Genomic DNA, 23,997 nt, shown 5'->3' with positions numbered 1-23,997 from the left:
AGACTCTTTATTCGAAAATGATTTAGCAAATTTTTAGATCTGTTTGTTTAACGGACTAGAAATCGAAACCTGGTGAGCGTTTTTTTGATTATCTGTGTCTGTCGACTGTTAAAAGTTTGAAAAATGTAGTAGAGTGACAAGAAGTAAGAGCGGTTTAAGTAAGATGATAAATAGATTCTTTTTCTTTTAATGCTTCCGAAATATCACACATAGTCACATTTCGGAGCTGTAAAACAATCCTCACACAAAAAAATAATATTGTGTTAATAGCATTAGATCTAATTGGAAATAATCTTACTAATTCAATAATATTAATAAAACAAATACTTATTTTATTAAAACAAGAGCATGATGTACTAAATAAACAAAATTTTTTTTGTAATTAGACTAATGCTGTTGAAGATTATTTTTTAAATTTATTTATATATATATATAATAAGATTTAACAGATTATTTCCTTTATTTATTTTAAGATTTTCAACAAATTATTTGTAACTAATTTTTCTCCAACGTATATACTTTTATTCTCACTTTTTTTACTACATTTTCATTATTTTATGTTATACATAAGGTATTTTTTATATAACGAAAAAATGTTTTTTTTTTCCAAGAGGTTCTGCTAATCGATTCCAACATCGAGGCTTTTGTTCGCATTGCCCTCGTGCGCAATTTCTGCGAGCGAATTTTTGATCCGGCGACGATCCGGGTATTAGCGCTCTCGTTATCGCGTCGATTTTATTTCAAATGCCCGTAGAGGTAGGGAAGCGTAGATGCGTTTAGATAAAAATAGCCTCGTAAAAGAGGCCGCTCGACCTGGATCCCGGATGCAGAACAGTTCTCTCGGCGCTTTCTGCGAACCCCAGCAAAGCTATGCAGCGCATACCCCCGGCCGACAGATACCCGGTGTCGATATCGTATCTGAGCGGAAAACGAAATTTTCGAATGGAAAACGCGAACGGCCGCGATAACGAGTCCGCGTCGAAATTCCGATCGCGTGCGCGTACAATGAGCCAGTAACTCGCTCTCCTATCTCGCTCTTGGTTGGGGGAAACGGGAGGGAGGAAAACGGAGAGAGAGAAAGAGAGAAGGAGAGAGAGAGAAAGAGAGAGAGGCAGACATAAACTTCTATCCCACCTACACCTCCGCGATCTCTCGTCGCATCCATGCCGACCAATGGCCGAGCACCTGCCTTACGCCGCGCAAGCTTCTCTCCCATGATCCCGCGTTTCCATGGCTCGCCGGGTTTCACCGCGCGAGCAGTTTCGTATCTCTGGAATATGTCGGAATACGTTTTTATTTATTTCCCTTTTTCTTTCGATAGCTCGATTTCATTTCACTCGTGAATCTTCGTTGGAGCACGAAGGCGGGGTTGCACAATCGGGATGAACTAGCTAAACGCAAAATTTAGCAACAAAAGAAAAATTTAATTGGTCTTGGAATTTTGCAGCACAATTTTGTTAAATTCTCTAAAGGTTACTAAAAATTCTGCAGGCCCCTGACATTATGGGAAATCTAGGAAAAAATATGAACGATGAATGAAAAAATATTTTCTCATATGTTCGCTGACAATTCTAAGCCAATTTTACCAAATATTTTTACGGAGAAATGTCTCTTCAAGATGAGCTCCCAAGATACCAATCTGTGTGATTTCACGCAGTGTATTATGTGAAACGGACTCGCGATACGTCAATCGCTGATACGAACCATTCTCGTGTTCGAACGACAAAAAAGCGGATAACACGGTTAACGCCATTAAGATATTAGCAGCGTTAACTTTGCGACAGATAGGTATGTGAGTATTTTTCCGAAGAAACCTAATCTAACGCGAAAGTGAAGAAATCACTTAGGAGAATATGTCAAAGCTAGGGGTCTACCACGAAGAAAAAAATTACTAAAGTAACAAAAAGCAGATGATTATTCCCACACAAAAAATGTTGATTTTTGAAGTGACTAATATAGTGACCGCTAATAGTTGTGCTGTATGGAGTTGTCTGTCAATTGTATATGCGTGTTATCGATTCGAGGAGGTGCTATCGCATGAGAATGTGTCCTTTGGTCTTGGATTTGCCCTAAAGCTATTAGCGGCTTAAGTCATCCGAAGCTTTTACTACGGTTTTTTCAGTTTATATTAGTAATTATACTATTAATCCTACTGTATCTGAGGTACTGATATCCTATCGGCGGTGTTCTTACTGTCGTATTCTAAGAGAGATCAGTCTCTCTTACAATCAGATGTATATAGATACATTATCGAAATAGTTCTAAAAGTCACGTTCCTAAAAGCCTGATTATTCGAAAAATTCTTGCAGCATTAATAATAAAGATTTATTTTTTGCGGAGTAATCTCTTTTCGTTTCTCTTCTTTAAAATATTTATTCAAAATTTGCCGCTTATGTAAAATATTTATTCAAAATTCGTCGTTTACTCGAAAAATGAATATCGTAACGTTAGATACGCGAGAACATTTTTCTCCATAAAATAAAAAAAAGATTAACAAAGGCTGAAGGAGGTAGGGCAACCTCAGCGTGACGGCGTGCGCGTAGCACTTGGGCTCGACGAAGGATCGGCGAAAAATCTCTCGAACGGAAGTTTACGCTGCGGCATATCCGCCATCGACAATCGACGCGCGATGCAGTTCACGTACGCACTATTTCGCGAATAGCGATACGGGGTACAAGTTACTGGCTACGTTATCGAACCTGCCCTCCCCCTTCGTCCCGTTCGACGTTTTCGATTCTCGCACGGTCGTAACTTCGATAGCGCCATAACAGTGCCGGGGCTGTAAAAATGATATACATGCGCTGTGGGATTCGCCATGGTGATTTCCGCGGTGACACGCTGTGGTTCGGACCGCAGAATTATACGCAGCTCCGAATCTTCATCGCACGTTGCTTAGAGAGATATCGATTTCGCCCGATAGCGTAATCGAGCACATTTTTTTACACGACAGGTATATTTGTCGCGCGAGAGAATAAAAATATCTGGGGAGGATCATTGGATTAATTGCTCGCTATACGAATATTTCGATTTTGCATTTGATGGTTTGTTAATAGACTAAATTTAGACACTATCATACTGTGTTACCCACGGCCTGCGTTACCCACGAGTCATTGTTGTTTGACAGACAACGCAAAATTCAATTACGCGAGAATATAAACAAGACTGATTTATTAAGATCGGTAAAAAATCGATGAGGCGTTTGCAGAGATAGAGGATTTTTCGAAAGAAATTTTTTCTTTAATCACGATCCGCTCCAGTCAAACCTAAATTGCACTTGTCGCTTCCCGAGGAATTTCAGCCAAGGCTCGAGACTTGTTACTGATACATTAAATCTTCTTCAAAACAGAGTAAGTTAGTCATTAGTGCTAGACACGCTATCTTAAGCTATCTTAATAGCTTGAACGTTAATGACTCCAGGTGCTGACGCTCCCAGGTGCTCTCAGTCACCACACTTAGGACTCGTTGCACCAAAATCGCATAATATTTAACCTCAGCTTAACTCACTCTTCACCTCTTTCTAACTGTCCCCTTAGAAAGAGATGAAGAGTGAGTTAAGCTAATTTTAGTTAAATATTATACGACATTGATGCAACCGTGCCTTAAGCTCCTTGCACAATGCTAGGCAACAGGCAATAGGAACAGGGAATAGAAATCAGAAATCATGTATAAATGCAGAATAAACAGTGACACAGGCAATAGACACAGAGTTTCCGTCACGTTGGAAATTCTGTGCCTATTGCCTGTTGCCAACCAATCATAGTATTTGAATTTTTTGGGTTGTAATTAACGATTTTTTTGTTATTTCCTGTTGCCTGGCATTGTGCAAGAGGTTTTAGACGCCTCGTTTTCGGTGTTCAGTTGCCACTCGCCAGTCTGCACTAGATCAGACGCTCTGCATTAGATGTTTGGACGAGAGAAAAATTTCTGAATTTGAGCGTCAATTGTTGCCGACGCTCAGCTCCAGAAAGTCAACTCTACCTCATTTATGGCTGATTCCTTATTCCACCATCTGTCCTTTGGTCGGACAAAACCTTAGAGACACAAACGAACCCAAGAACAGACAGCGGGAACATTGTCATGTTTCATTGTCACACCATTTTAATGTTTCAAATTAATTAAATAATAAATTATATTTAAAAAATGTTTTAAAAAAATTAATAAAGATTTATTACAAAAAGAACATTTCCATAATTTTACTAGAAGCGATTCATAAGATTGGATTATAGAAATGATCTTACCCATCCTATCGCTTCATACTCTCAATTTTAAATCTTGTTACATAAGCTTTATAGTTTAGAAATCATTGGTTACCTTAACTCTAAATGAATCACATAATATGCTAGCAAAATGTGGTATCTGCGATATATAATTACATATAAGAACATTAAATTATTTTCATTAACTCCATTCAAATTCCGAAGTGGATCGCTTTCGATCGTGTTCCATAAGTGAAGTTCAGTTGACAAACTTTTGCCGTTGTTTTGTATTGCAACCGTGTGTGCTCTAATAGTATCCATCCATAGAAATTCGAGCTGCCTAAAAGCTTGACGGGTTTGTGGAATGCGAGGCAGTGCCAGGGCAAAACTTGAAGGGCATATGATATCGTGTCTCAACAATGTGACTTGAGTTTGCCGCGTATCGAAACAACGTGAGTGCGAGACTCATGACCGTAAACGTGTCCACCATCCAGGTATCACCATACACTATATTGATTTTTTTAATTACAAAAAATTACAGGGTTTAAAAGGAAAAAATATACAATTTAGAATTTCGAGAAAGTGTGTTATTTTTGAATTGCACCGTGGAAATTTCCACTGTTTTAACAAAAGTATGTCCGACATGTGCGACAACCCATGTAATTTTTGGGGTACTTTCTCCACGTGTGTCCTCTATGTCTACGTTATGTCTAACAGATGAGCTGAGAACAAAACCTGTTTCTAATAGGTTTGCTTTTAATACATTTACTTTTTCTATTTTGTGTATTTCTATTAACCGCTTGCGGTCAGCTTACTTGACATATTAGAGAAATATTTAATCCTGTCATAAGTTTTGTTATAAATATATTAAATAATTGTTTTAAAAAAATAGAAAACGTTATCATCTGTAACCAATCAAAGTAACTAATCAAAATTTATTGATATGAGTAGTAATGACAAAAATCCGCTGATTGATCACGTTATTCGGAAGCGTATTAAAGCAAATGTATTAAAGCAAAAGGTGATCATTTCGTGTAAGACCACTTTTTTCGTTATTACCTACATAAATAAATTTTGATTAGTTACAGATGATAACGTTTTCTATTTTTTTTACAATCACCCAATATATTTGTAACAGAATTTATGGTAAAACTAAATATAGGCAACGTTTGACTATAGTTTCCGTTAGTTCTAACAGAGTTAGTTGTAACAGACAAGACTGCATTCACTCAACGTCGAAGCTCAAGTCGAAATCTAATTGCTGATCGTGTCATCAGTTTGCACATCTCACTTAAATCCGTCGAGCCGCCAAGTTTCGAGTTGCGCCACTCGCAAAGTGGACGGCTCGTACGAAACCACCGTCATCGCTAATAACCGCCGTCGCTCGCACACGGCGCGCCGAGCTCCGAGAAATCGTAACTTGGCGTGTTTATCACCGGCGAGCCGTGCGCGACCGTCGGCGTTAGCGCACGAGGAACGACTTCTTGCGTGGGGCGTTAAAATCGTATGGGATTTTTAAACCCCACGGTTCCGCGCGGGGACCACAACAGTGACCCCCTGTCCCGCGGGGGGCGACCGTACCCGCCGTTCCTACGGTCACCTCCACCCACGTCAACGCGCGAACTTCGCAGAAAATGATTCCGTCCGCCGAGCGTGAAACGCTTACATACGCTGCCCGGCTCGTATGGCAACGGTAATTAAAGAACTTACGCGGAACAATCCTTTCTGCATTTTTTCTCCCGCGTCTTTTCCGTCCGCTCTTGGAAGACGTACTGCGTTTCCGGAAATGGTGACCGATTCCATCAACCTTTCTCAACGTAACGCCTGAAAGAAAAAGAAAAAATGTTAGATAAAATAAAAATTCGTTATAATCACGAAATATTTTCGGAGTAATTAAAATATTGGATATATAATAGTAGTCTATATAATCTGAAAATAAATTATTAAAATATTAATAGATGTATATAGTTATAGATGTAATACGTACGTAATAAGAGATTTCACGTTTATTGCAAACATAAAACGAGTGTCTTTTTTTAGGAGGGAAAGTCCTTAAAGCACAGTTACGTTTGAAGAAGTTCGCCAAATTGCACAATTATACGGAGGGATCGTCCCTTACCTGCGGTATCTTCAATTTGAATTCGCGGGATACGGTAAATTGTAAGGGCAAAGGGTGGCGATAAAAATCGCAGGAAGAATTCGATGAGATTTGGAGAAAGGGCCAAGGATGGGCGCAAGCGTGCTAAAGTCTCGCTCTCTCTCTCTCTCTCTCTCTCTTTTTCCGGCCCCTTCCTTCTGCTTCCTACCTTCTCCTTATCCTCGTTGTGGAGGGCCAAGAGTTCGCGGTGGGGCCGTTCATCAGAGGCAACTTGTCACGCCGCTGGGCATCGGGCATAAATTCCACTCCGTAATGTGACAGGTCCTCGCTCCTACCCCCGAGAAAACCATCCTATGGCCTTGCGCTACCATCTAACGGGTGTTCGGAAACTTTTCTCATTTATTTCAACCTTGTCTAATTGCTTTGGGGCAAAAGTATCTCGGTAACGCCATTAAGTATTGCGTTCGGGGTTAGTAATGAAGGAAAACGAAGAGAAAAGCACTGTTTAAGTCCTTCTTATTTTTTTACTCTCTTCTAATGCACAAGAATTCCGCGATCAATTCTGAAAATAAATTATTGTAGATTTGTACTTTCTTATTATTGCTCATTTGCTTATTTATTATTACATTTATCAGTGCTTATTATCACTATTAATTAGATTTACGCTTAAGAATGTAATAACAGTGCAGAAAGATTGTATAACAACGAAAAATTTTTTAATTAGTCATTATGTAATTAACGAGATTGCAAAACAAGGTATGAGGGTATTGTTATGAAACTGTGAGACAATTACCATAAGCACAGATGTGTTATTAATATACTTATTAATTCGTTATATTATAAATATGCATAGCCGTAATGTGGAAAGCTATATCGACCTTCAGGAAAGATAGATCGATGAGATCGGTCGACCAGTCACGGCGCTTCTACATTTCCGCCGGAAGTGGATAGCGATCGTTACGATGTTCATCGCGGTGCAACGATGGATACGTGTGTAAACAAGCCTCATCATAAACGACTCCATGACACGTGTCAATGCACGGAAGCGCGCACATCGTGAATTGGTATACAATAAAACTGATAACGGTGGAATCTGCTTTTTGTTGCTGCACGCGGAAAGATGTTGAGGTTTAGATTTATTATAGATTGAAATACCAGAGTTTTCTGGTATTATTTCTCACGAGGCGCAGCCGCTGCGCGTCTTACAATAGGACGGGGTCAAAGTGAAACGTACGGCAGTGTTGACTTAGGCGCGAGAGTCAAATGCTGACTTTGAAACGCGACGGAAGTTGCGGGGCAGATCGAGATATCCATCGTGTACCTATCCGCGTATACACCGTATATATTTGTGTGCGGCGCAGACGCGATTTAACACGCTGATAGGCGCGAAGATGACAACGGCTCGCGCGCTCGTTTACGAGCGCGTCGCGGGAGGCGTGTATGCGTGCAAAACCACGAGCAAGGAATTCGTACACGCGCGTGCATACGGGGTGGAGGGGAGCGGAGCTGCAGTATAAGGTCAAGTTGAGCGAGGTACCGGTAGCGCCTGGTACCGGGCGGCAAAAGCGACTTAATGTCCCCATTTGTCCCGTGCGCTCTCCGGAGGCGATTCATCCTCGCCTCCCTTTTGTGCGCCCCCGCGTTCCCGGGGTGTTCCTCCTCCCCCCCCCCCCTCGACGGTCTATACAAACGACATCACCGTATCACCTAAATTCCCCCTTCCTCTTCCCTTCCCCTAAAACAGTAACTCGGAAGATAATTAACGGACTCGGACTCGCCGCCCGTTCTCTTTTTGTGGTCGCCCCGAATGAATTCATTCGGCGCGACGTTCCGGCTTGTTTTCGCCACGTTTTTTTTCGAAGGATCCAAGCAAACAGTCTAAAACTTTGCGATTGAAATCTATAAATCATATTTTACAGTAGCGTGTCAGGTACAATCGGAGAGACGCGGTAATTCAGAATTTATCGAGAATGAATATAGAATATTTATCCGTCGAATCTCATTGATATGAATCACTGAGTTTCTTTACATATTTTCTTTCGCGTGAGTATCAAAGGTAATCGCTACGTGATCGACAAGATCGATAATCACCGATTGTAACGTCAGACGACGTTATCTTATCTAGACGTGTGTATACATATAGATATAAATGTGTATTAAGTAACGTGACGCCGTGTAGACACGCGAATCGCTCGTCAAAAGGATTAAGTCAGTAATCTGGCGTTAAGTCTCAACGCTCATTAGCCTCCACCGACTTAATCGTGGATTGAGTGCCCGTTAGGCCGATCCGTGAACATTTCCCGCTAACATTTCAGTTAATTTGCTTAGTAACGTCGTTTACTAACGTTCCGCGCTGTTCCGGTCAGCTGGCTTTGGTAACTCTATGGTTTATCATCGAAAAAATTCAGGCTATACGATCAGCGATAATCCGTTTATTGTAACTGAATTTAATTGCGATCTTGATCTTCCTCTGATAATGTTCAAATATAATTTTGCGTTAACAACGGTATGTGATTTTTTTATATTACACATTACTTCGCCTAATTGGTGTATTCCATCCGATTATTCTATCTTCACCATGGCGCGTGTGCCGATTTTAAAATAGTTGACCAGATACGATAATCCATGAGGCAGCGATATATTATCGCGACCGCGAATTGTTGGGATCCCAAAGCACATTCGTCACATTCTGTCGTCTTCCTCTTTTATTCTCGACAAGAGAGGGAGAGATAAAGAGAGAGAGAACCTTCGCGCGCGATCGCGCGCAAGGGAGAAGAGTCTCGCGAGGACGACGACGACGGGCGACGCGATGTAATGGTGAACGGTAAATATTAATCTCAGGCGTTACAATGCGCGCGGGTCGTTCCGTTGTGGCCTCGAACCCGCCGTCACGTCATTCTTCAGCCCGAGCTCCTCATCACTCTCCGGACCGAGCCGTGACCAATCCGGAATAAATATTGGCGATTATTAACTCGCCACGCGGACCGCTGAGGAGGATCCATAGGGGAAGGAAGGGCCAACGTCGTTCCCGAGGTGCAAGACGGGCCACGGACGCGAAGTCCGGTGTCTTCGTGAGATGCTTGAGACGTTAAGTGGTCCCATTAGCTACGTTCCTAGGTGGACCGTGCGGCACAGCGATGGCATTCCTTTGGTCGGTCCGTCTTCCACCATCCCCCTCGCTCTCTTTACCCATTGCCCCCGTGTACATTAATTCTCACGGTACCCACGTGTGGCCGCTAATATGGCGGTCCGGAATCTAGATATCCTAGTGTCTTCCTCTGGTAAATGAACAAGACATATATGTTCGTTGCCGGCATATATTCCAGATTAATAATTACGTCAGGATAAAATTGTTTCTATAAATCCTCGTAATCGTTAAAAAGATGATAACACACACTTGGGCATTTTTAAATTAAGAACCAATCAACTAATTTCATTACATTAACTATATCCCACTCTAACTTATTAAGATAATTCGAAACTAAAAGCACAACTCGTTTATTTCGTTATCTGCCACTTGCAGGTGGCATTTTAATAAGACAAAAAATGCAATGGGAGCGATAAGAGCGATAAATATGTTTCCAATAGCTTTCACGTCCATGAGGTACTATTGTTGACGCGTTTCTTTTTATAAGTGGTATCCCCAATAAACCTAGTCCACTGATAACTGAAACGACCCTTTAACTAATTGAACAGAATTAAATAATTATTGAAATGGAGAAAATTTAGGCCGACTTTTGAAATTTTTTACAAATGTGAGGAGGAACATCAATCTGCATATTGCACGTAGCAATAGCGCTATCTCCTAGTAGTGTTTCGCGCCAAGTGCATGCGTTAACGGCGAGATCTAACCGTGTCTCTTGATAGCGCTAGGCGAAGCCAGCTAAAAATCGGAAAATGTATTTCTTGCCGAGCTCTATCGTACTATATTGATATCTGAAGTATCTTAAATATAAAGAACTGAACACCGTCATTCAAATCAACAGTCGAATTCCGTAACAAGAGGGACAAGACATTACGGCGTCAGCCGATTCTCCTCTCTTCGCGATCGACGCGAGATCGAGGATACCCTTTGGATGACCTCGAGGTGGCGGAGAAGAAGATAAGCGGCATCCAGGTGTCTCTCGCGATAGGCCGACAAAAGGCCCGAGAGGGCCACTCGCACATAACAGCGGGCAAAGTCATCGTTGTCCTCTCGCCGGAGGGCGGTTGTGAGAAGGGCTCGTGGGGAAAGAGAACGGTCTAGACTTCTTTTTTTGACGGACGGAAAAAGCGGGAGGAGAAACGAAGAGAAGAGAACAAGATGGAGATGTCACCGTCGCGTCTGGCGGCGAGAGTTAGTGAATTCCGGCGGGGTGAATTCCTTGTTGTCACTTGAGTCATGATAACTTCATCTCTTCTACGTGAGTCAGGCATAAAAACGAAGTTTGTGAGATAAACTATTATCTTGATAACTAAAAATATGGCGTTCCACATAGCATAGGTACACACGAGTAAAGATTTAGATTCATGCGACGTAAATGCACAGAAAGAAAGAAGTGTCAACTCAAGACTTATATATTCGCAAGAATCTATAATCTTGAAATGAGATATAAGTATTGCGTTAAGCGAAGAAAACTTGCTCGAATGAAGTCATTTATATAACTCAACTATGAAAAAGAGTTATTGAAATAAAAAGTTCAAATTCTCTATAACAAGACTATACATTTTATATATGAATATTATAAGTCTTGATATTTTGGCGATTGTTGTTGAATCAGGCAACTGAATCAAGTTTGATGTAATCTCTCGATTACGAAGAACAATCGTCAATAAAGGCTGTGATTTGTGGGACAATTTTAATTTGCAGATTATACACTCGTTTTTTCGAACGTGTAGCAAGTATCTTCTCTCTCGCCACGCGTTTCGTCCACCAATCGCGCACGCAAGCTTTACTTTTTGAGCCTCTGAGGAAGATTAAATTTACACATAGTAGCGCCGCAGAACAATACCGACGGTTGTTTGCACGGTGTGGTAAATATTTGAGTGCCATCCCGTCGCACTCTCACCGTGCCACGCGTTGCCACGCTCGGCCTGGCCGCCTTCTGTTCGAAGCTAGCCAAGGGCTCGAACTTCAGAGTACATACTAATTCCCTTTGCGCGCTCTTGCCGATCGTTGTTTGCTTCTGCCACTTCGCTTTAATTGTTCGCGAATCGCACTATAATGACTATCGACCGGCCGTGGCCACCAAAAAGAAAGGAATGATACGATCGATATTATTCTCCGATCTCTTCGGATATATTTTTTTTTTCAAGTACTTGTGAAAGACTAATATCGTGGTTTTAGAGAAAGTGCTTTAAAGATGTTTATTAGATAGAAAATCTTTTGCTTCGCCAGTAATAACTAACAAAATAGTTGTTTAATTCGACTTTGACTACTTTTATTAAATGTTAATTTTATCAAAGACATTTTATCATTTTGAGGTTTTTGTATAATAGCCACAGTTTTAGGCCGGTTCTACGATCAGTATGTCGGAGTCGGATGTCGGAACGCAGCCGATAATCCAATGAGGGAAATTGATTTTCCTCGATAAATGATAAGTCATAACAGTAAAACTGTGGCTATTATACAAAACTTATATAATAGCCACAGTAAAACTTAAAAGCTTACAAATCTCAAAACTGATAAAATCTTTTTTATAAGAACTGATAAGATGAATATTCAATATAGGTGGTCAGTTAGGTCAAATTAAACAACTATTTTGTGATGCTTATTAGCTATTCTCGTAAAATTCCATTGTTAAAGTTTACAGGAAAAACGTACGTGTATAGCAAGCGCCATGAATCCAGTACACGTAAGATTTCTTTACAGTAATTTATTCTTCGTTTACAAAAAGCACGCACGTAAATTCGGCGTTCGATCGATCATCGGCCTCCGTGAGGGTCGGAGTCGCGGAGGTAGGAGGGTCGGAACGGCAGTAAATAAAAATCCCGGGTTAATTTTTTTCGAACAATACCATCGATGTGCTCGCGCCCGCCGGTGCGGAGGGTAGCAACCCTTTTTTTCATACTGTTCAATCTCTCCCAACTGAACGTAATTCGTGTCGCCATTCAAAACGAAAGCTAATGGTATTGCTTTCCCCCTCATGGGCCTCGCGAAAATTTATCACGATCTTGCCACGAAGGATTTATCTACCGAATGCCAACGGCGAGCAGAAAATCGCAAAATTAACTGCAAAAGTCCGAAATATCTGAAAGCGTCGCGTTCGAAAATTGCAGTTAAAACCTATCGAAGGGGATCGATATTTCTGTGTGTATATGATTATAACGAAAATAATATAATTTTAAATTGTCGTAGTTTTGTTTGTTAATTTTTTTTATCTTTAATGATGCTAGCCGTGCATGTGCGGATACATAACTTGTGACACTTGGGGACAGCGCGAGCGTAGTTGGTTGACCTCGGTCTAGTTGCTCTCTGACGATAGGACCTCATTCCCCTCTAGTTCTCGTTTGTCCCTCTCCAGTTTTTCCAGCTGTTTACGCGCACACGTTATCACTTAATTCTCATTGGTTTCCTCAAGGGTTATCCCTTCTCTTTTTTTCTCGATCTTTCTCATATTTCTACATATATCCCTGCTTATTTGTACGCCCATATTTCAGTTTTTGCTGTTGTGCTCGATCAAATCTCCTTTCTTTGCTAGTCAAACAAATTACGGGATTCCGAATATATACAAATCGATAAATAGAATCCATTTTCTATTGTACATATATTAAGCTTTCGCGCTTTCATTACATCACGCATATCGTGGTCTACCTATGTGAAAAATTGCGAAACACGCTAGTTTTTTTAGGTATACCGCGTATAGCTGAAATCCACCACATGTGATTCTACATTAACGATAGTTCTTAAATCAATCCTCGTCCGTCACATTCTTGCACGCGTGGGCGTGGAATGCCTCGCGCGGCAGCAGGTAACGAACCAAGCTCATTACTCGTCGTCACGTGTCATTCGTGACCTCGTCGTAAATGAAGGGAAACGAGAAGAGGCATCGTCCGGCTCGGCTATATCCTCCTTGGATCGTCTCGTTACGGTCATTCGTCATTTTCACCTCCGCGTGAAACGATAAGCTGTATACACTTTGTTCGATATTGCATTACAAAATTGCATCATTTGAGATTAAAAGCCCTGAATAGCACGACATAAGGCACTAACAAAAAAATTATTTCATCAAAATTAACACTAGATTATGATGACTTAAATTAATGATTAACTAAAATAATTACTAAAGAGCAAGACGTACTAATACGTTCAAGAGAGAAAAGGGAGCTAACGAATTATAATAAAACCATATTCCTCATAACCATCTAATTACCTCGTTAATGACGTGACTCTTAATAGATGCGTAAAACGCGTTCGTCGAGGCGTACAATGCATTATACCTCTATCTCGCCCCGCCTGGTTACGGCTATCCGTCATTTTCACACCTGGGAGTGATAGAAATGCGCGCGTGAGACGCTTTCGAGGAGGAAACGCGGCAATTGTACGTCGCAGGCGGTTGCGACGGCGATAAGCCGCACCGTCGTCGTCGTCGCGTCGCTTCGCTTCGCGTCGACTTCTCGCATGTCGCGCTGCATAAAATTAACTCGCGAATTAGTCCCGCGCACACGCAACGCGAGCGTAGACACATCCCCGACACGCACACGCGATGTACCCGCTTAAGACGCAGTCGATGTCGCGATGTTCACCTTAATGCGCTCGAGGCTTACTTATCGGCGGATATAACGCAACAGCGACGTAATAGCGTTGAACTTTATAGCGGAAGAAAATCTTTACCGAGAAAAGTAGATGAGTTATTCATCGATAATTATCGGAACAAAAACGTGACAAACTCGTTATTGTGTGCACGGTGTTAACGGCATAGTCAATTCGACAACCTACGATTATTTAATAATGACTGTTGAAGAACGATCTATTATTAATCACGATATAATTAAATAGATTAAATCGTTGTTAGTGAGTGTAGTATTAATCTATTAAGAGGATATGCAACTTTTGTGTTAAACAAGCTACATTATACGTGCGGACGAAAGAACGATAAGATGTCGAGGATGTCTTTATAGTAGCTAATGTTTTCAAAATTACAATATTGGAAAATCTATTGTACACGTATAGATTTTCAGAGGCAATGAATTTTGAAATTGTCCCATTTATCTTAACATATAATATCAGCGTGACTCACTTATATTACAGTCTTCATATCGCATTCCTTAAACCCGCGCGCGATATCGCATCTCCAAGAATTCGGGACCACCTATATATAGCAATCTTAAGAATATCACTTAACGACGTGACAATTGAAAAACCCATTTTCAGTGCTACACTTATCGATAAAACTTATCTTTTTGCGTACCATTAGGTAGCGTATGCCCAATGTCCGAATGCCCAATTGGACAAAATGCCCAAATACGGAATTTTCTTTTTTATCAAGTTTCTTCCTCCTTTGTCAGTCGCGATTCTATCGGATACGCGACTTCTTTTGGCCGTAGCAGTTAAGTATAGCTCGTTGGTATCAATTTGGCATGTTTCCCGCGATGGAACGGCGGCTAATTCGCCAGAACGGAAACGGTCTTTACCTTAGCCACGGCCGAAAAAGGACCCGACCGATCGCTCTCAGACGCACGTCTTGTGTGTGTTGCAGGGATTGGAACGCGACGGGCAACGTACGCGTGCAGGAATCCTGGCCGACGTGAACGACTCTCGCCGCGACAATGTCGAACCATTCCACCACCGAAGGATCAGGCTCCTTGATTGTTTCGCGCGCTACGGTGAGTCTTCCTTCAATCCTGAGAAGATTAGATCAAGCGAAAGAGAATCGAGCAAGGCGTGAAACTTACTAGACACTCGAGATTGATTACTTCTGCTGACGCGCGATCCCTACCGGGTGTTCCTCAGCGAGGTTCACGCGAGATTTTGGAAATGCGTTCTACGAGAAAATTTGCACTCAATTTGTATTAATAACGTTAATCTACGAATTCGTAATTGACTCGATTTTCTTTCTATGCTTATGTTATAGGCCGGATCATAATTTTTAGAAGGAGACAGAAAGGCATTCATTTAGTTTTATTTAAATTATTTGTGCAAAGATCTGAAACACAAGAGTTTACCTAAAATTATCCCATTTTTTATGAGCAATTTAGAGATCAGATGATAAAAGGAACGTTTTCTTGCAATTTTGATTTTACTTAATAATTTGCTAACGAACGCGTTAATGTGCAAATTACTTGAATTTTAATGAACTCGGCATAACGATCGGTCATTTAAGCGACGATCTAGGGCGTGACAGCATAAATTTTTTTTTATTTGTCCGCTAACGTAGAAAGTCGATTTTCACGTGAGTATACTCACGCAAATGGCAAATCGACTCTGCTAGTCGAACGGTGGTGGTTTGTCCATGAAAGTATCGCAAAACACCAAGGATCGTTTTTTGCGCGTACTTTGCGCGCGCGTTGCGCCGACTCGCGATCTCTACGACAAACGCGATCTCTATCGCGGCCGTTTAATCGATCCATCCTATCGATCTTTACAACGAGCCGAGAAAGCTCTCACGCCGTGACCGATCCCGACTCGATTCCTCGCGGCCGGCGGATTAAATCGGGACGCGGATGTTTTGCCCCAGTTTCACTTGACAGGCCGATCTGCACGGCGAGTTCGTTCCGCTCAGGCAAACTAGGCGATTGGCGGCTTCGATAGTCCGCCGATCTTACCATCGATCGGCCGGACTCGCTCATCGGATCGCCAAAATCGAACAGCTTGACCCTCGCGCGATCGAGCGAGCCGGTCGCCGCACCTTGTCACCGATCGTTCCGCCGTGGCGGTCGCTTTAATTACAAAAATAAGTCAATGAAGAGGAAAAAAAATCGTAACCGGCGAAAAAATCCTTCGCGCCATCAGTCTTGCCGCGCTCGCAAGAACGAGCCCTTTCGTCGCGCTCAAACGAGTAAACTCTCCTCTCGGGCTTCTGCGCCTCTCTCGAGAATACCGGCCCTCCAACGCTCCCATTTCGACATCGCTCGTACGCACGGCGAGAATGAGTCGTTCTTTGAGCAACGTCCATCGAACAAATTGGATAGGCGGAGCGCGGTAGTACGGGGAAGTACGTGGAACTAACCGATTCCGAGCAGATCCTCCAAGATTTCCTAAGATCGCCCGTGACAGACGACGCCTATGATGATCGTACGTTAATTGATAGTCAACAATGTGCTAACGCGAAAGAGAGCCATTTCATATCTTTGCTCGCTTCTATTTTTGTCACTCGGTTTGAATTGAAAAATAAATTTAATTAGGGGTACACACAGCGACAGTGTAAAAATAATCACCTTTCGACGACACTTTAGGAAGGTACGTACGTTTCGAGATGAATTGGGATATAAAATATTTCAATTCCCGATCGAAATTCGATTCGCTCTCCAATCTCTCAAATCGCTCGCCGTTCTTGCGTGCACATTGAGGCGCAATGTATCGTGCGGACGATTAAAAATTGAAACGTCAGGTGGACGGCCTCCGATCGATCGGTTCGCGCGAGGTACGTGCCGCTCCGGGACGACGGGTATCCCGAATTTTTTTCAAGAGGGAAAGCTTCCTCCCAGGCGATGAGGGGAATGCGCCCCGTCATTCCACGGATCTCCCCGGCCCGGGAACCTCGAAATGGAACCCGAAGTCCTCCATCGAGGGTGACAGCTATGAAATCGTTCGTGATTGCTCCTCTCACTTCGCGGCCCCCAACCTCCCGAAGCTCTACCAAGCAGTTATCCGAAGGCACTGTCGATCAGTTCTTCCGCGGGACTTCTTTTCTGTTGAAAAACACGGCGAAAATTATCTCTGCTCAAAATAACCTTAATACAAGTCCCTGAAATAAAATCGTCGAGTGAAATAATAATGGAAATAACTTAACGTAAGAAGTTATTTCGACGAAGCGTAAAACGTTAACCGTCGCTCCGTAGAGTCCGTAGAAAATGTTACATCGAAGTTAAAAAAAGTTAAGACCGCTTCGCAATTCAAATAGTAAGGCGATTTGTAAAGCTTTTGATAAATATTGTGAACGTCTGTCGCATGCTGAGAGTTTTCGCGGCGCGAATCGTTCCGGGATCACGCCCAAATGGCACGGCTTATTATGCCGATAATCGATTCGGCGGATCTGCATCGCGGCTCGTTCCGTGTCGGCGATTTTTCTCAGGTGCGCGATAGTGCTGATTCATGGAAACAGGAGAGAGTAAGGGTAAGAAGAGGCAGAGCGCCGTGGAAGGAACGCGCGGTCCTCCGGCCGAGATTAACACGTCAAAGACGACGCGCCCTCTCTGTCTCAGCAGTTGCCTTGTAATTCCCTGGTAGATACAGGACTAATGGGTTATTTCAGGTAATTAGCCGCGCGGCATCGCCGTTCCTTCCACCTTCCACGCGAAGGGCCCTCGCTTTCTCGCTCTCTTTCTCCCTTTCTCTCTCTGCCCTTCTTTCATCCTTACTCGCCCGATTTGCTCGCGTCATAATCTCGCGCACGCAAATACGCGCGCGGAACGTGTCGCCGCTTTTTTCCTTCGATTTTTGTCACTTGATGATGATCGCAGGGTGCTAGGTGGACACATTCTTAATCAGCCAGCCAATACATTCTCGACGATTCACTTTCACATTGTACGGCTAGCCGTTAATTCACGAGAAACGTTGTAGTCGGTGTAGGCGGGGCTAGTCGAGAGGGTAAATTGCAACAGTCATCGCAAAGCTCTGCGCCTTTCACGATTGCAACACGCCGTTACGGAGTTTCGTAGTCAACATTGGCGAAACGGCGGGTGGATAATGGCAAATTCTCTGCAGCAGGCGCAACAGAATTCGTGACTGCGACTAAACCCTCCCTGAATCTAGCTGCATCGCGTGTTATTCCGTGTTTTGGCGGAGATTAAGATCGAGAAACGCTAAGACGTGATTTGAAGAAAGCTTATTTCCACGTAAATAAATAAATTCGCAAAATTAAATGAATAAGACTTTTTACGATTTAAAATATTCTATTCGCAATTATTGCGTTATCAATTAATAATAATTTCAGTTCGACCGATTCTGGTAACAAAGAATGACTTAAATTATGGTCGAAGATTAGACTTGTAATCGGAACGATCGATTTTTGTCGAGCGTGAAAGGTACGAGTATTGTGGTGCAGATTCCCGATCGATTAATAATATCGAGCAATTAAATGCGATCGCGCGACTGCGAATTCGGTAATTATTGCGCTAATGATGGGTAGCTCGCGACAGCTTCCTTCAAACCGGTGGTGGAAGAAGATCCGCTCGCTCGCGCGCACGCAAAAGAGTATATCCATCGAAGGCGCGAGGCGAGGTAGATCGTCCAAGAAATCGTGTTTGCCGAGTCACGCTGTGTAACGAACTTCAGCTGGGTGCTAGTTCGAGACGAGGCGAAGCCTCCTTTCTCGAGTCCGAATCGCGGTTAGGCCGTTTCGCCGTAACGCAACGCAGGAGGAAGAAGGTCGTTACGGAGGGAAAGATCAAGGGTCAGTTTCGTTCGAAGCGACATCGGCATGGTTCCCGAACGCGTAGTTTATGTATGGTTAATCCTGAAAATATGTTTTCCCAAGCCAACATCCTGTGATCCCCGACCATACCTCATACTTGCCTTTCTTTGCCGGCAAAAGGAAAATCTGTTTGATCCAGAAAATGTCCAAAAGTGAAAAATAATAAGTTTAAGATGATTCGTTCCTCCATTTATAAACGTCTCGAGAGAGCAGCGAGACAGACGACGCGACGCTTTTCTCTTTCGGTTCGTTCTTTCACATAGACGGGGACTCATTCCCCTTCTGGCTTCGTGGACGTTTCGCTAAAATCGGATCGGCATCTCCCGATCGGCTCTTGCTAAGATTCCTCAATGACAGCCGATTAAGGACGATTCGCCGCGAGAATGGGAACGGGCGTCGGCGAAACGTCGGCGCGGCGGGAACAGCTCCGGGGTCCGCTTCGTTAATTCCTGATTTTCCTCGGTCCGCATCACTTTTTAATTGACGCCAGAAATTGAACCAGAGAGCGGGCAGAGCGCTCTGGCTGGCCGCGCGTCCGTTCTCGCAGAGTCATCCTCCGCTACCTCCCCGTCGCCCCCCTTCGTCCCCCCTCCGAATCATCCACGCTGGCTCTCCTCGTCCAGGATCGGATTAAGCTGTACGTAATGTGGAAGATTATACTGTCATAAGATTGCTCGCGACGCGCCTCGTTATTATTCGGGATATTTGCTTATTATTACATCAGGCGGGAGCCGCTTTACTAACGCTGCAGGAAACGAAATGATGGCGATTTTCTTCCCGAAGAGAATTGGACTGCGAGTAGTTGCATTGATATTCTTTATAAACTTATTTTCTATTAATCATACGTTCTTTCTTCTTTGAAACACGATAGGTCGTTTAGATCTGTTCTTTTTTTTGTGTAAGTAAAAATTAAAAAAAGTAGTGCGTGAATGTGTATTCCGCAGAGAATAATACGGATTTTAAATTCGGAAAGCTCGCCGATTGACTTGCTACTCACTTACTCCGAGCCATTACTCTCGTGTTAAAACTGTACATTTCCTGCTCTTATTATGCATACATATGATAAACTTTCTCGTACCACACAAAGTCTACTTTCAGCGATTTGCAAATTGTATTTAAACATCGTAATGAATGAATTTATATAAAATAGAACACTATCCACAAAATAGGACGTAATCATATTTCCTCTGTGAAAACAAAAGTCGTTTGAGATTTTTCTTCTCCGTGAAGAAAGAAGCGGACATTCCTAGCATTTTCAAACGAGATAGAGAGTCTTCGGATTCCCGTCCGGTTTTCGCTTTTCGAGGAGACTCGAGTCGAAGTTAGCGCGATGTTGCACTCGCACACCGACGGCGCACAGTTTCTATCGGCTCGCCAGGTGTTCCAGTCACGTGTCAGTTTCCGCTTGTCGGTTTCCAGCTCGCCGAGATGCTGCCAATGACACCGATCTTTGTCCCACCCTCGCTCGTCACGCGCCAGCTCGCCTACTTTTTCCCATCCGTCGCGTTTTCCGCTTCTGTCCTCTCCCGCGAGAGCTGCAACTCGCGCGAGCGGGTTGCAGGGGGTGACCCGGACCAGCCCAGGTCCCACCTGCCGTCTCGCGTCTCTCTACTCGGTGAAACCAACCCAATGTCGCCTCTCCGCCGCGCCGGACCGACACACGCAATGTCGCCGTCCCGTCGCGTCGCGCCGCGTCGCGTCTCGTCTCGCTCGTCTCGTCTCGTCTCGTCTCGTCTAGTCTCCACCTCCGCCTCCGTCGGCAGTCGTGGCTGTCATCGGCAGGAACTCTCGACTCGCGTAAAAATAATTACACTGAAAGAGAGGATTGGGTACGGATTGCGAATCTTCCATACCTTCGCTCGCGGCTTTCCATCCGTTCGACGGCCATTGTGAGGACGAACGAACGAACGGACAAACGGACGGACGGCTTAATAAGCTCGGCACGCCGGAACAAGCGTCGATAAAAATTTATCCGCCTCGAGTACCTCTCTCAAATCGAGCCACAATCGTGTCTATTCCGAAATGTCTACGATTTCTCATTTTCAAAATTGGATTTGCCGCTCGTTTCGCCGTATTATAGTAAAAATCAATATCGGCTTCGACTTATCTTATTCAGACAATCAATGCTCGAACGAGAAAGAAAATAAAAATTATTAAATCTATTTTTTCAGATAATTAAATACGTTCAATATTCAATATTGTGCTAAATAAATTATTATCGCGTCGAACGTTAATTACATTCGATCCAAAATATTAAAGGCTCGACTCTGTGAGATTCAATAATTCTTCGTAGCTTGTAATCAATTGTGCGCGTTTCGCACAAGTAAGAAAGGCGCTTTTCACAAAGGAGAGCAGGTCGGATATCGAGATGTCGCGTCAGATAATTATTCATGATTATTAACGGCACGATATACACGTAGCGCATGTGCGCGTGAACGCGAAACACGGGTAGAGAAGTAGAAAACTCGTGGGACACGTGGGAAGTTAATAAAAAAGCTTGCGAACGCGCCGTGACAAACGATCATCGATCTGCGAGAACAGTGACTCGCTATTGCTGCTATGTGTTTTTTATATACATATATAAATTCCCAAAAGACCGGTAGCAATTGCAATCAGTAAGTTTATATTACCACTCCGTCGACGATGCCACCCTCTTCATCAACGCGGCAACTCGTCGACGGCCATTTATACATTCGGTTTTTGTTCGTCATTTACAAAAGCGGCTTGTTATCCTTTTTTTCCCCAACTTTAAACAACTCTCGTCGGCGTAACAAGTGTGCCATTGAATTTTATCGGCGTGATAAATGCATCAGTGTCTTGTGTGACTGCGACAACTGATGTTATTTTACGACAGTTGATGTGAAATGGAAAGGTGTCATGTACATTCAAAAGGAGTGCCTAAATTGGAATTATTTTTTATATCCACAAAATTGCTTTAATCGTTTAATAACCACTCATCATATTTATATATGATCTTTAATGCCTGCTATTTCAAACTGCGTCTAACAGTGCCTAATAATGCTACATAGTGTAATAACGACAGATATATATGAGATTAAAAGTGTAAAATTTTCAAGTATCAAATTTTAAAAACAAACATTTTTTATTTAAATTCAGCTTAGTTCAGAGTTGACTCTGCTCATCCTTTTAAATCATATGAAAGTAGCTACGCATTCTCAGAACTTTAACATACAATTATTTTACTTTCTGTGAATTACTTTTTTCAATTGTATATTCAGTTGATAATCTTAATTTATATTTGTCGTTATTACAAAATAACAATCTTAGGGAAATGTAACGAACAGATTTTATAGAACGTCCTGTTTGTTTTTCTAGAGCCGGGCCATTACGTGCATCGAGACGCTGCCGCGCGGAGCTGCCCCAGCCCAGAACCAGTTATGAACATATGATTAAGCTCGTTTTAATAAGTTTTTATGTAGACCTTACGCGTAAGGATGTATAATAAAAATAAGTGTTGAATAAACGAGATACGTTGAGACAAATAGCCAGTGATTCCGTTGCGATTAGTATATGTATAGCTGGTGCAAATTAAATCATCTTCCACGATTGCGTCGTAACTCGAAATATGCGATAATTGAAGATTAAAGTTGGATAAGACGTAGAAGTATAACGAAACTCTATGATCGAGCGAGAAGTGCGAAGGATGATGTTCCGAGGTAAGCTAACTATAAAGTTCGCCTCTTAATTTCTCTAATTACAGTCGAGCGAATAGCGCTACGATCTCACCGAGATTCGTGATTATCGAATTACAGAGATAATTGAGATCGTCGTCGGATGCTAAAATAAATTCGCATTCGTGTATCGGGGTACTTTTTCGAGGAGATTACAGTTCCTCGATAGAGATCCGCCATGTTTCGAATAAAGACGAATGGCCGACCGCGTTTAATTTTCTGATGCGAGCGACGAGGGTCGACGTAAGGAAGGGCGGATCTTCTTGGCTCGTCTTCTCTGCCAACGTCGTCACCGTAGAGATGAGAGTATGGCTGCTTCACCGGAAATTCGCGTGTAATTTTAAGATCCGAACAAATATTCCGGTGAAATAGAATACGAATAAAAAATATCAGCTGTTTGAATGAAGATTCATAGCGTACTATTAGTTATACATTTTTTTACCTACATATTCATTTTTAACATTTTCACGAAAACAGCGAGATAAATTTTATGTATTCGTAATTCAAGTTATGTTTTATAATTTTGTATTGTTACTTATGTTGCTAAAATAGCAATCAAAACGTGTATAATATCATATTGATTGCTTTTTAGTTGATTGTTTATTAGTTAGGTATTACAGAAATAATTATTTATTTTATAGTAAAGATTTTTTTATTCGACCTAAAATTGGCTATCTTTATTAATTATAATTATCAAATTGTGACGATTATAATTAATAAAGATAGCCATAATTAGGTCGAATAAAAAAATCTTTACGATTAATTATTTACTGGCGAAGTAAAAGTTTCTGATTTGATTTTATACAATTCTAAAGCAGACTCTGTCGTAGAATTCAGTCTTTGAAATATTTTTAGAGATATTAGGACGTGTTGCGTCGTGAAAATGGCGCTGTACACTTCATCTTGCGGTAAAATCGCATCTTCCGTGTTTTCAGTTTATCGTTCGATAGAAACCGAGTGGGCTACTCGCGATCTTCTCGACAAAGGCGAACACTCGGTATATATAAAAAGGGAAGATATTGGCCCGTCTTTTCCATCTAGTAGTCGTCACCGTGGAGACGACTGGTGAGTCGTGGGTGTTCTCCTGAATTCTCGATCTCGGAGAATCTGTCTCCTACATGGACGGGCGAACCCTCTCCGGAATCTAACCCACCCTTGCCGTTGCGGAGGATCGCAAGGACGAGGGTTGCCGACGAGGTCTCGCCTGATTGGCGGCCGTGGACTATCGACCAACCCGAGACCAGCCCTTTGTTTTAGCCACCACCCTTGGCGATATCGAGGGTATCCAACTTAAAGTCGGGTCATTGAACGTCCATGAGATTTTCGGTCGGCTTGTTCTGTGAAAGAATCTTTAAAAAATGAAAAAATTACGCCACGAGAAAATGTGTAAATATCAAGTAATTTCTTTTTTAAATGTAAATACAGTTAAATCGTGGTTTTTATATATTTACTTTTAA

The 23,997-nt window shown here is 42.4% G+C and overlaps 1 protein-coding gene across 10 annotated transcripts in view; it reads left to right on the top strand.

The window, feature by feature from the left end:
• Soxn (SRY-box transcription factor soxNeuro) overlaps nt 1-23,997 on the top strand; it is a 280,985-nt gene that overhangs the window by 248,157 nt on the left and 8,831 nt on the right. For 3 of the 10 annotated variants that reach the window (XR_011732849.1, XR_011732848.1, XR_011732847.1), the window contains one exon: nt 14,973-15,065. The exons of 3 other annotated variants lie outside the window; for them this stretch is intronic. Coding sequence is in view for 1 of the 7 variants with exons in the window: in XM_071783125.1 (XP_071639226.1) it covers nt 22,185 (1 nt within the window). In the remaining 6 variants the exon portion in view is untranslated. Of the gene's footprint in view, nt 1-14,972; nt 15,100-22,184; nt 22,352-23,997 lie in introns of those variants that run through there. 4 more of the 10 variants (XR_011732850.1, XM_071783125.1, XR_011732845.1 and 1 more) reach the window with 3 other exon arrangements.

Source organism: Temnothorax longispinosus, chromosome 7, assembly GCF_030848805.1.
Source record: "Temnothorax longispinosus isolate EJ_2023e chromosome 7, Tlon_JGU_v1, whole genome shotgun sequence".
Classification (NCBI taxonomy): domain Eukaryota; kingdom Metazoa; phylum Arthropoda; class Insecta; order Hymenoptera; family Formicidae; genus Temnothorax; species Temnothorax longispinosus.
Note: the sequence above shows the minus strand (reverse complement) of the source record. Positions and strands in the feature narration are given on the sequence as shown.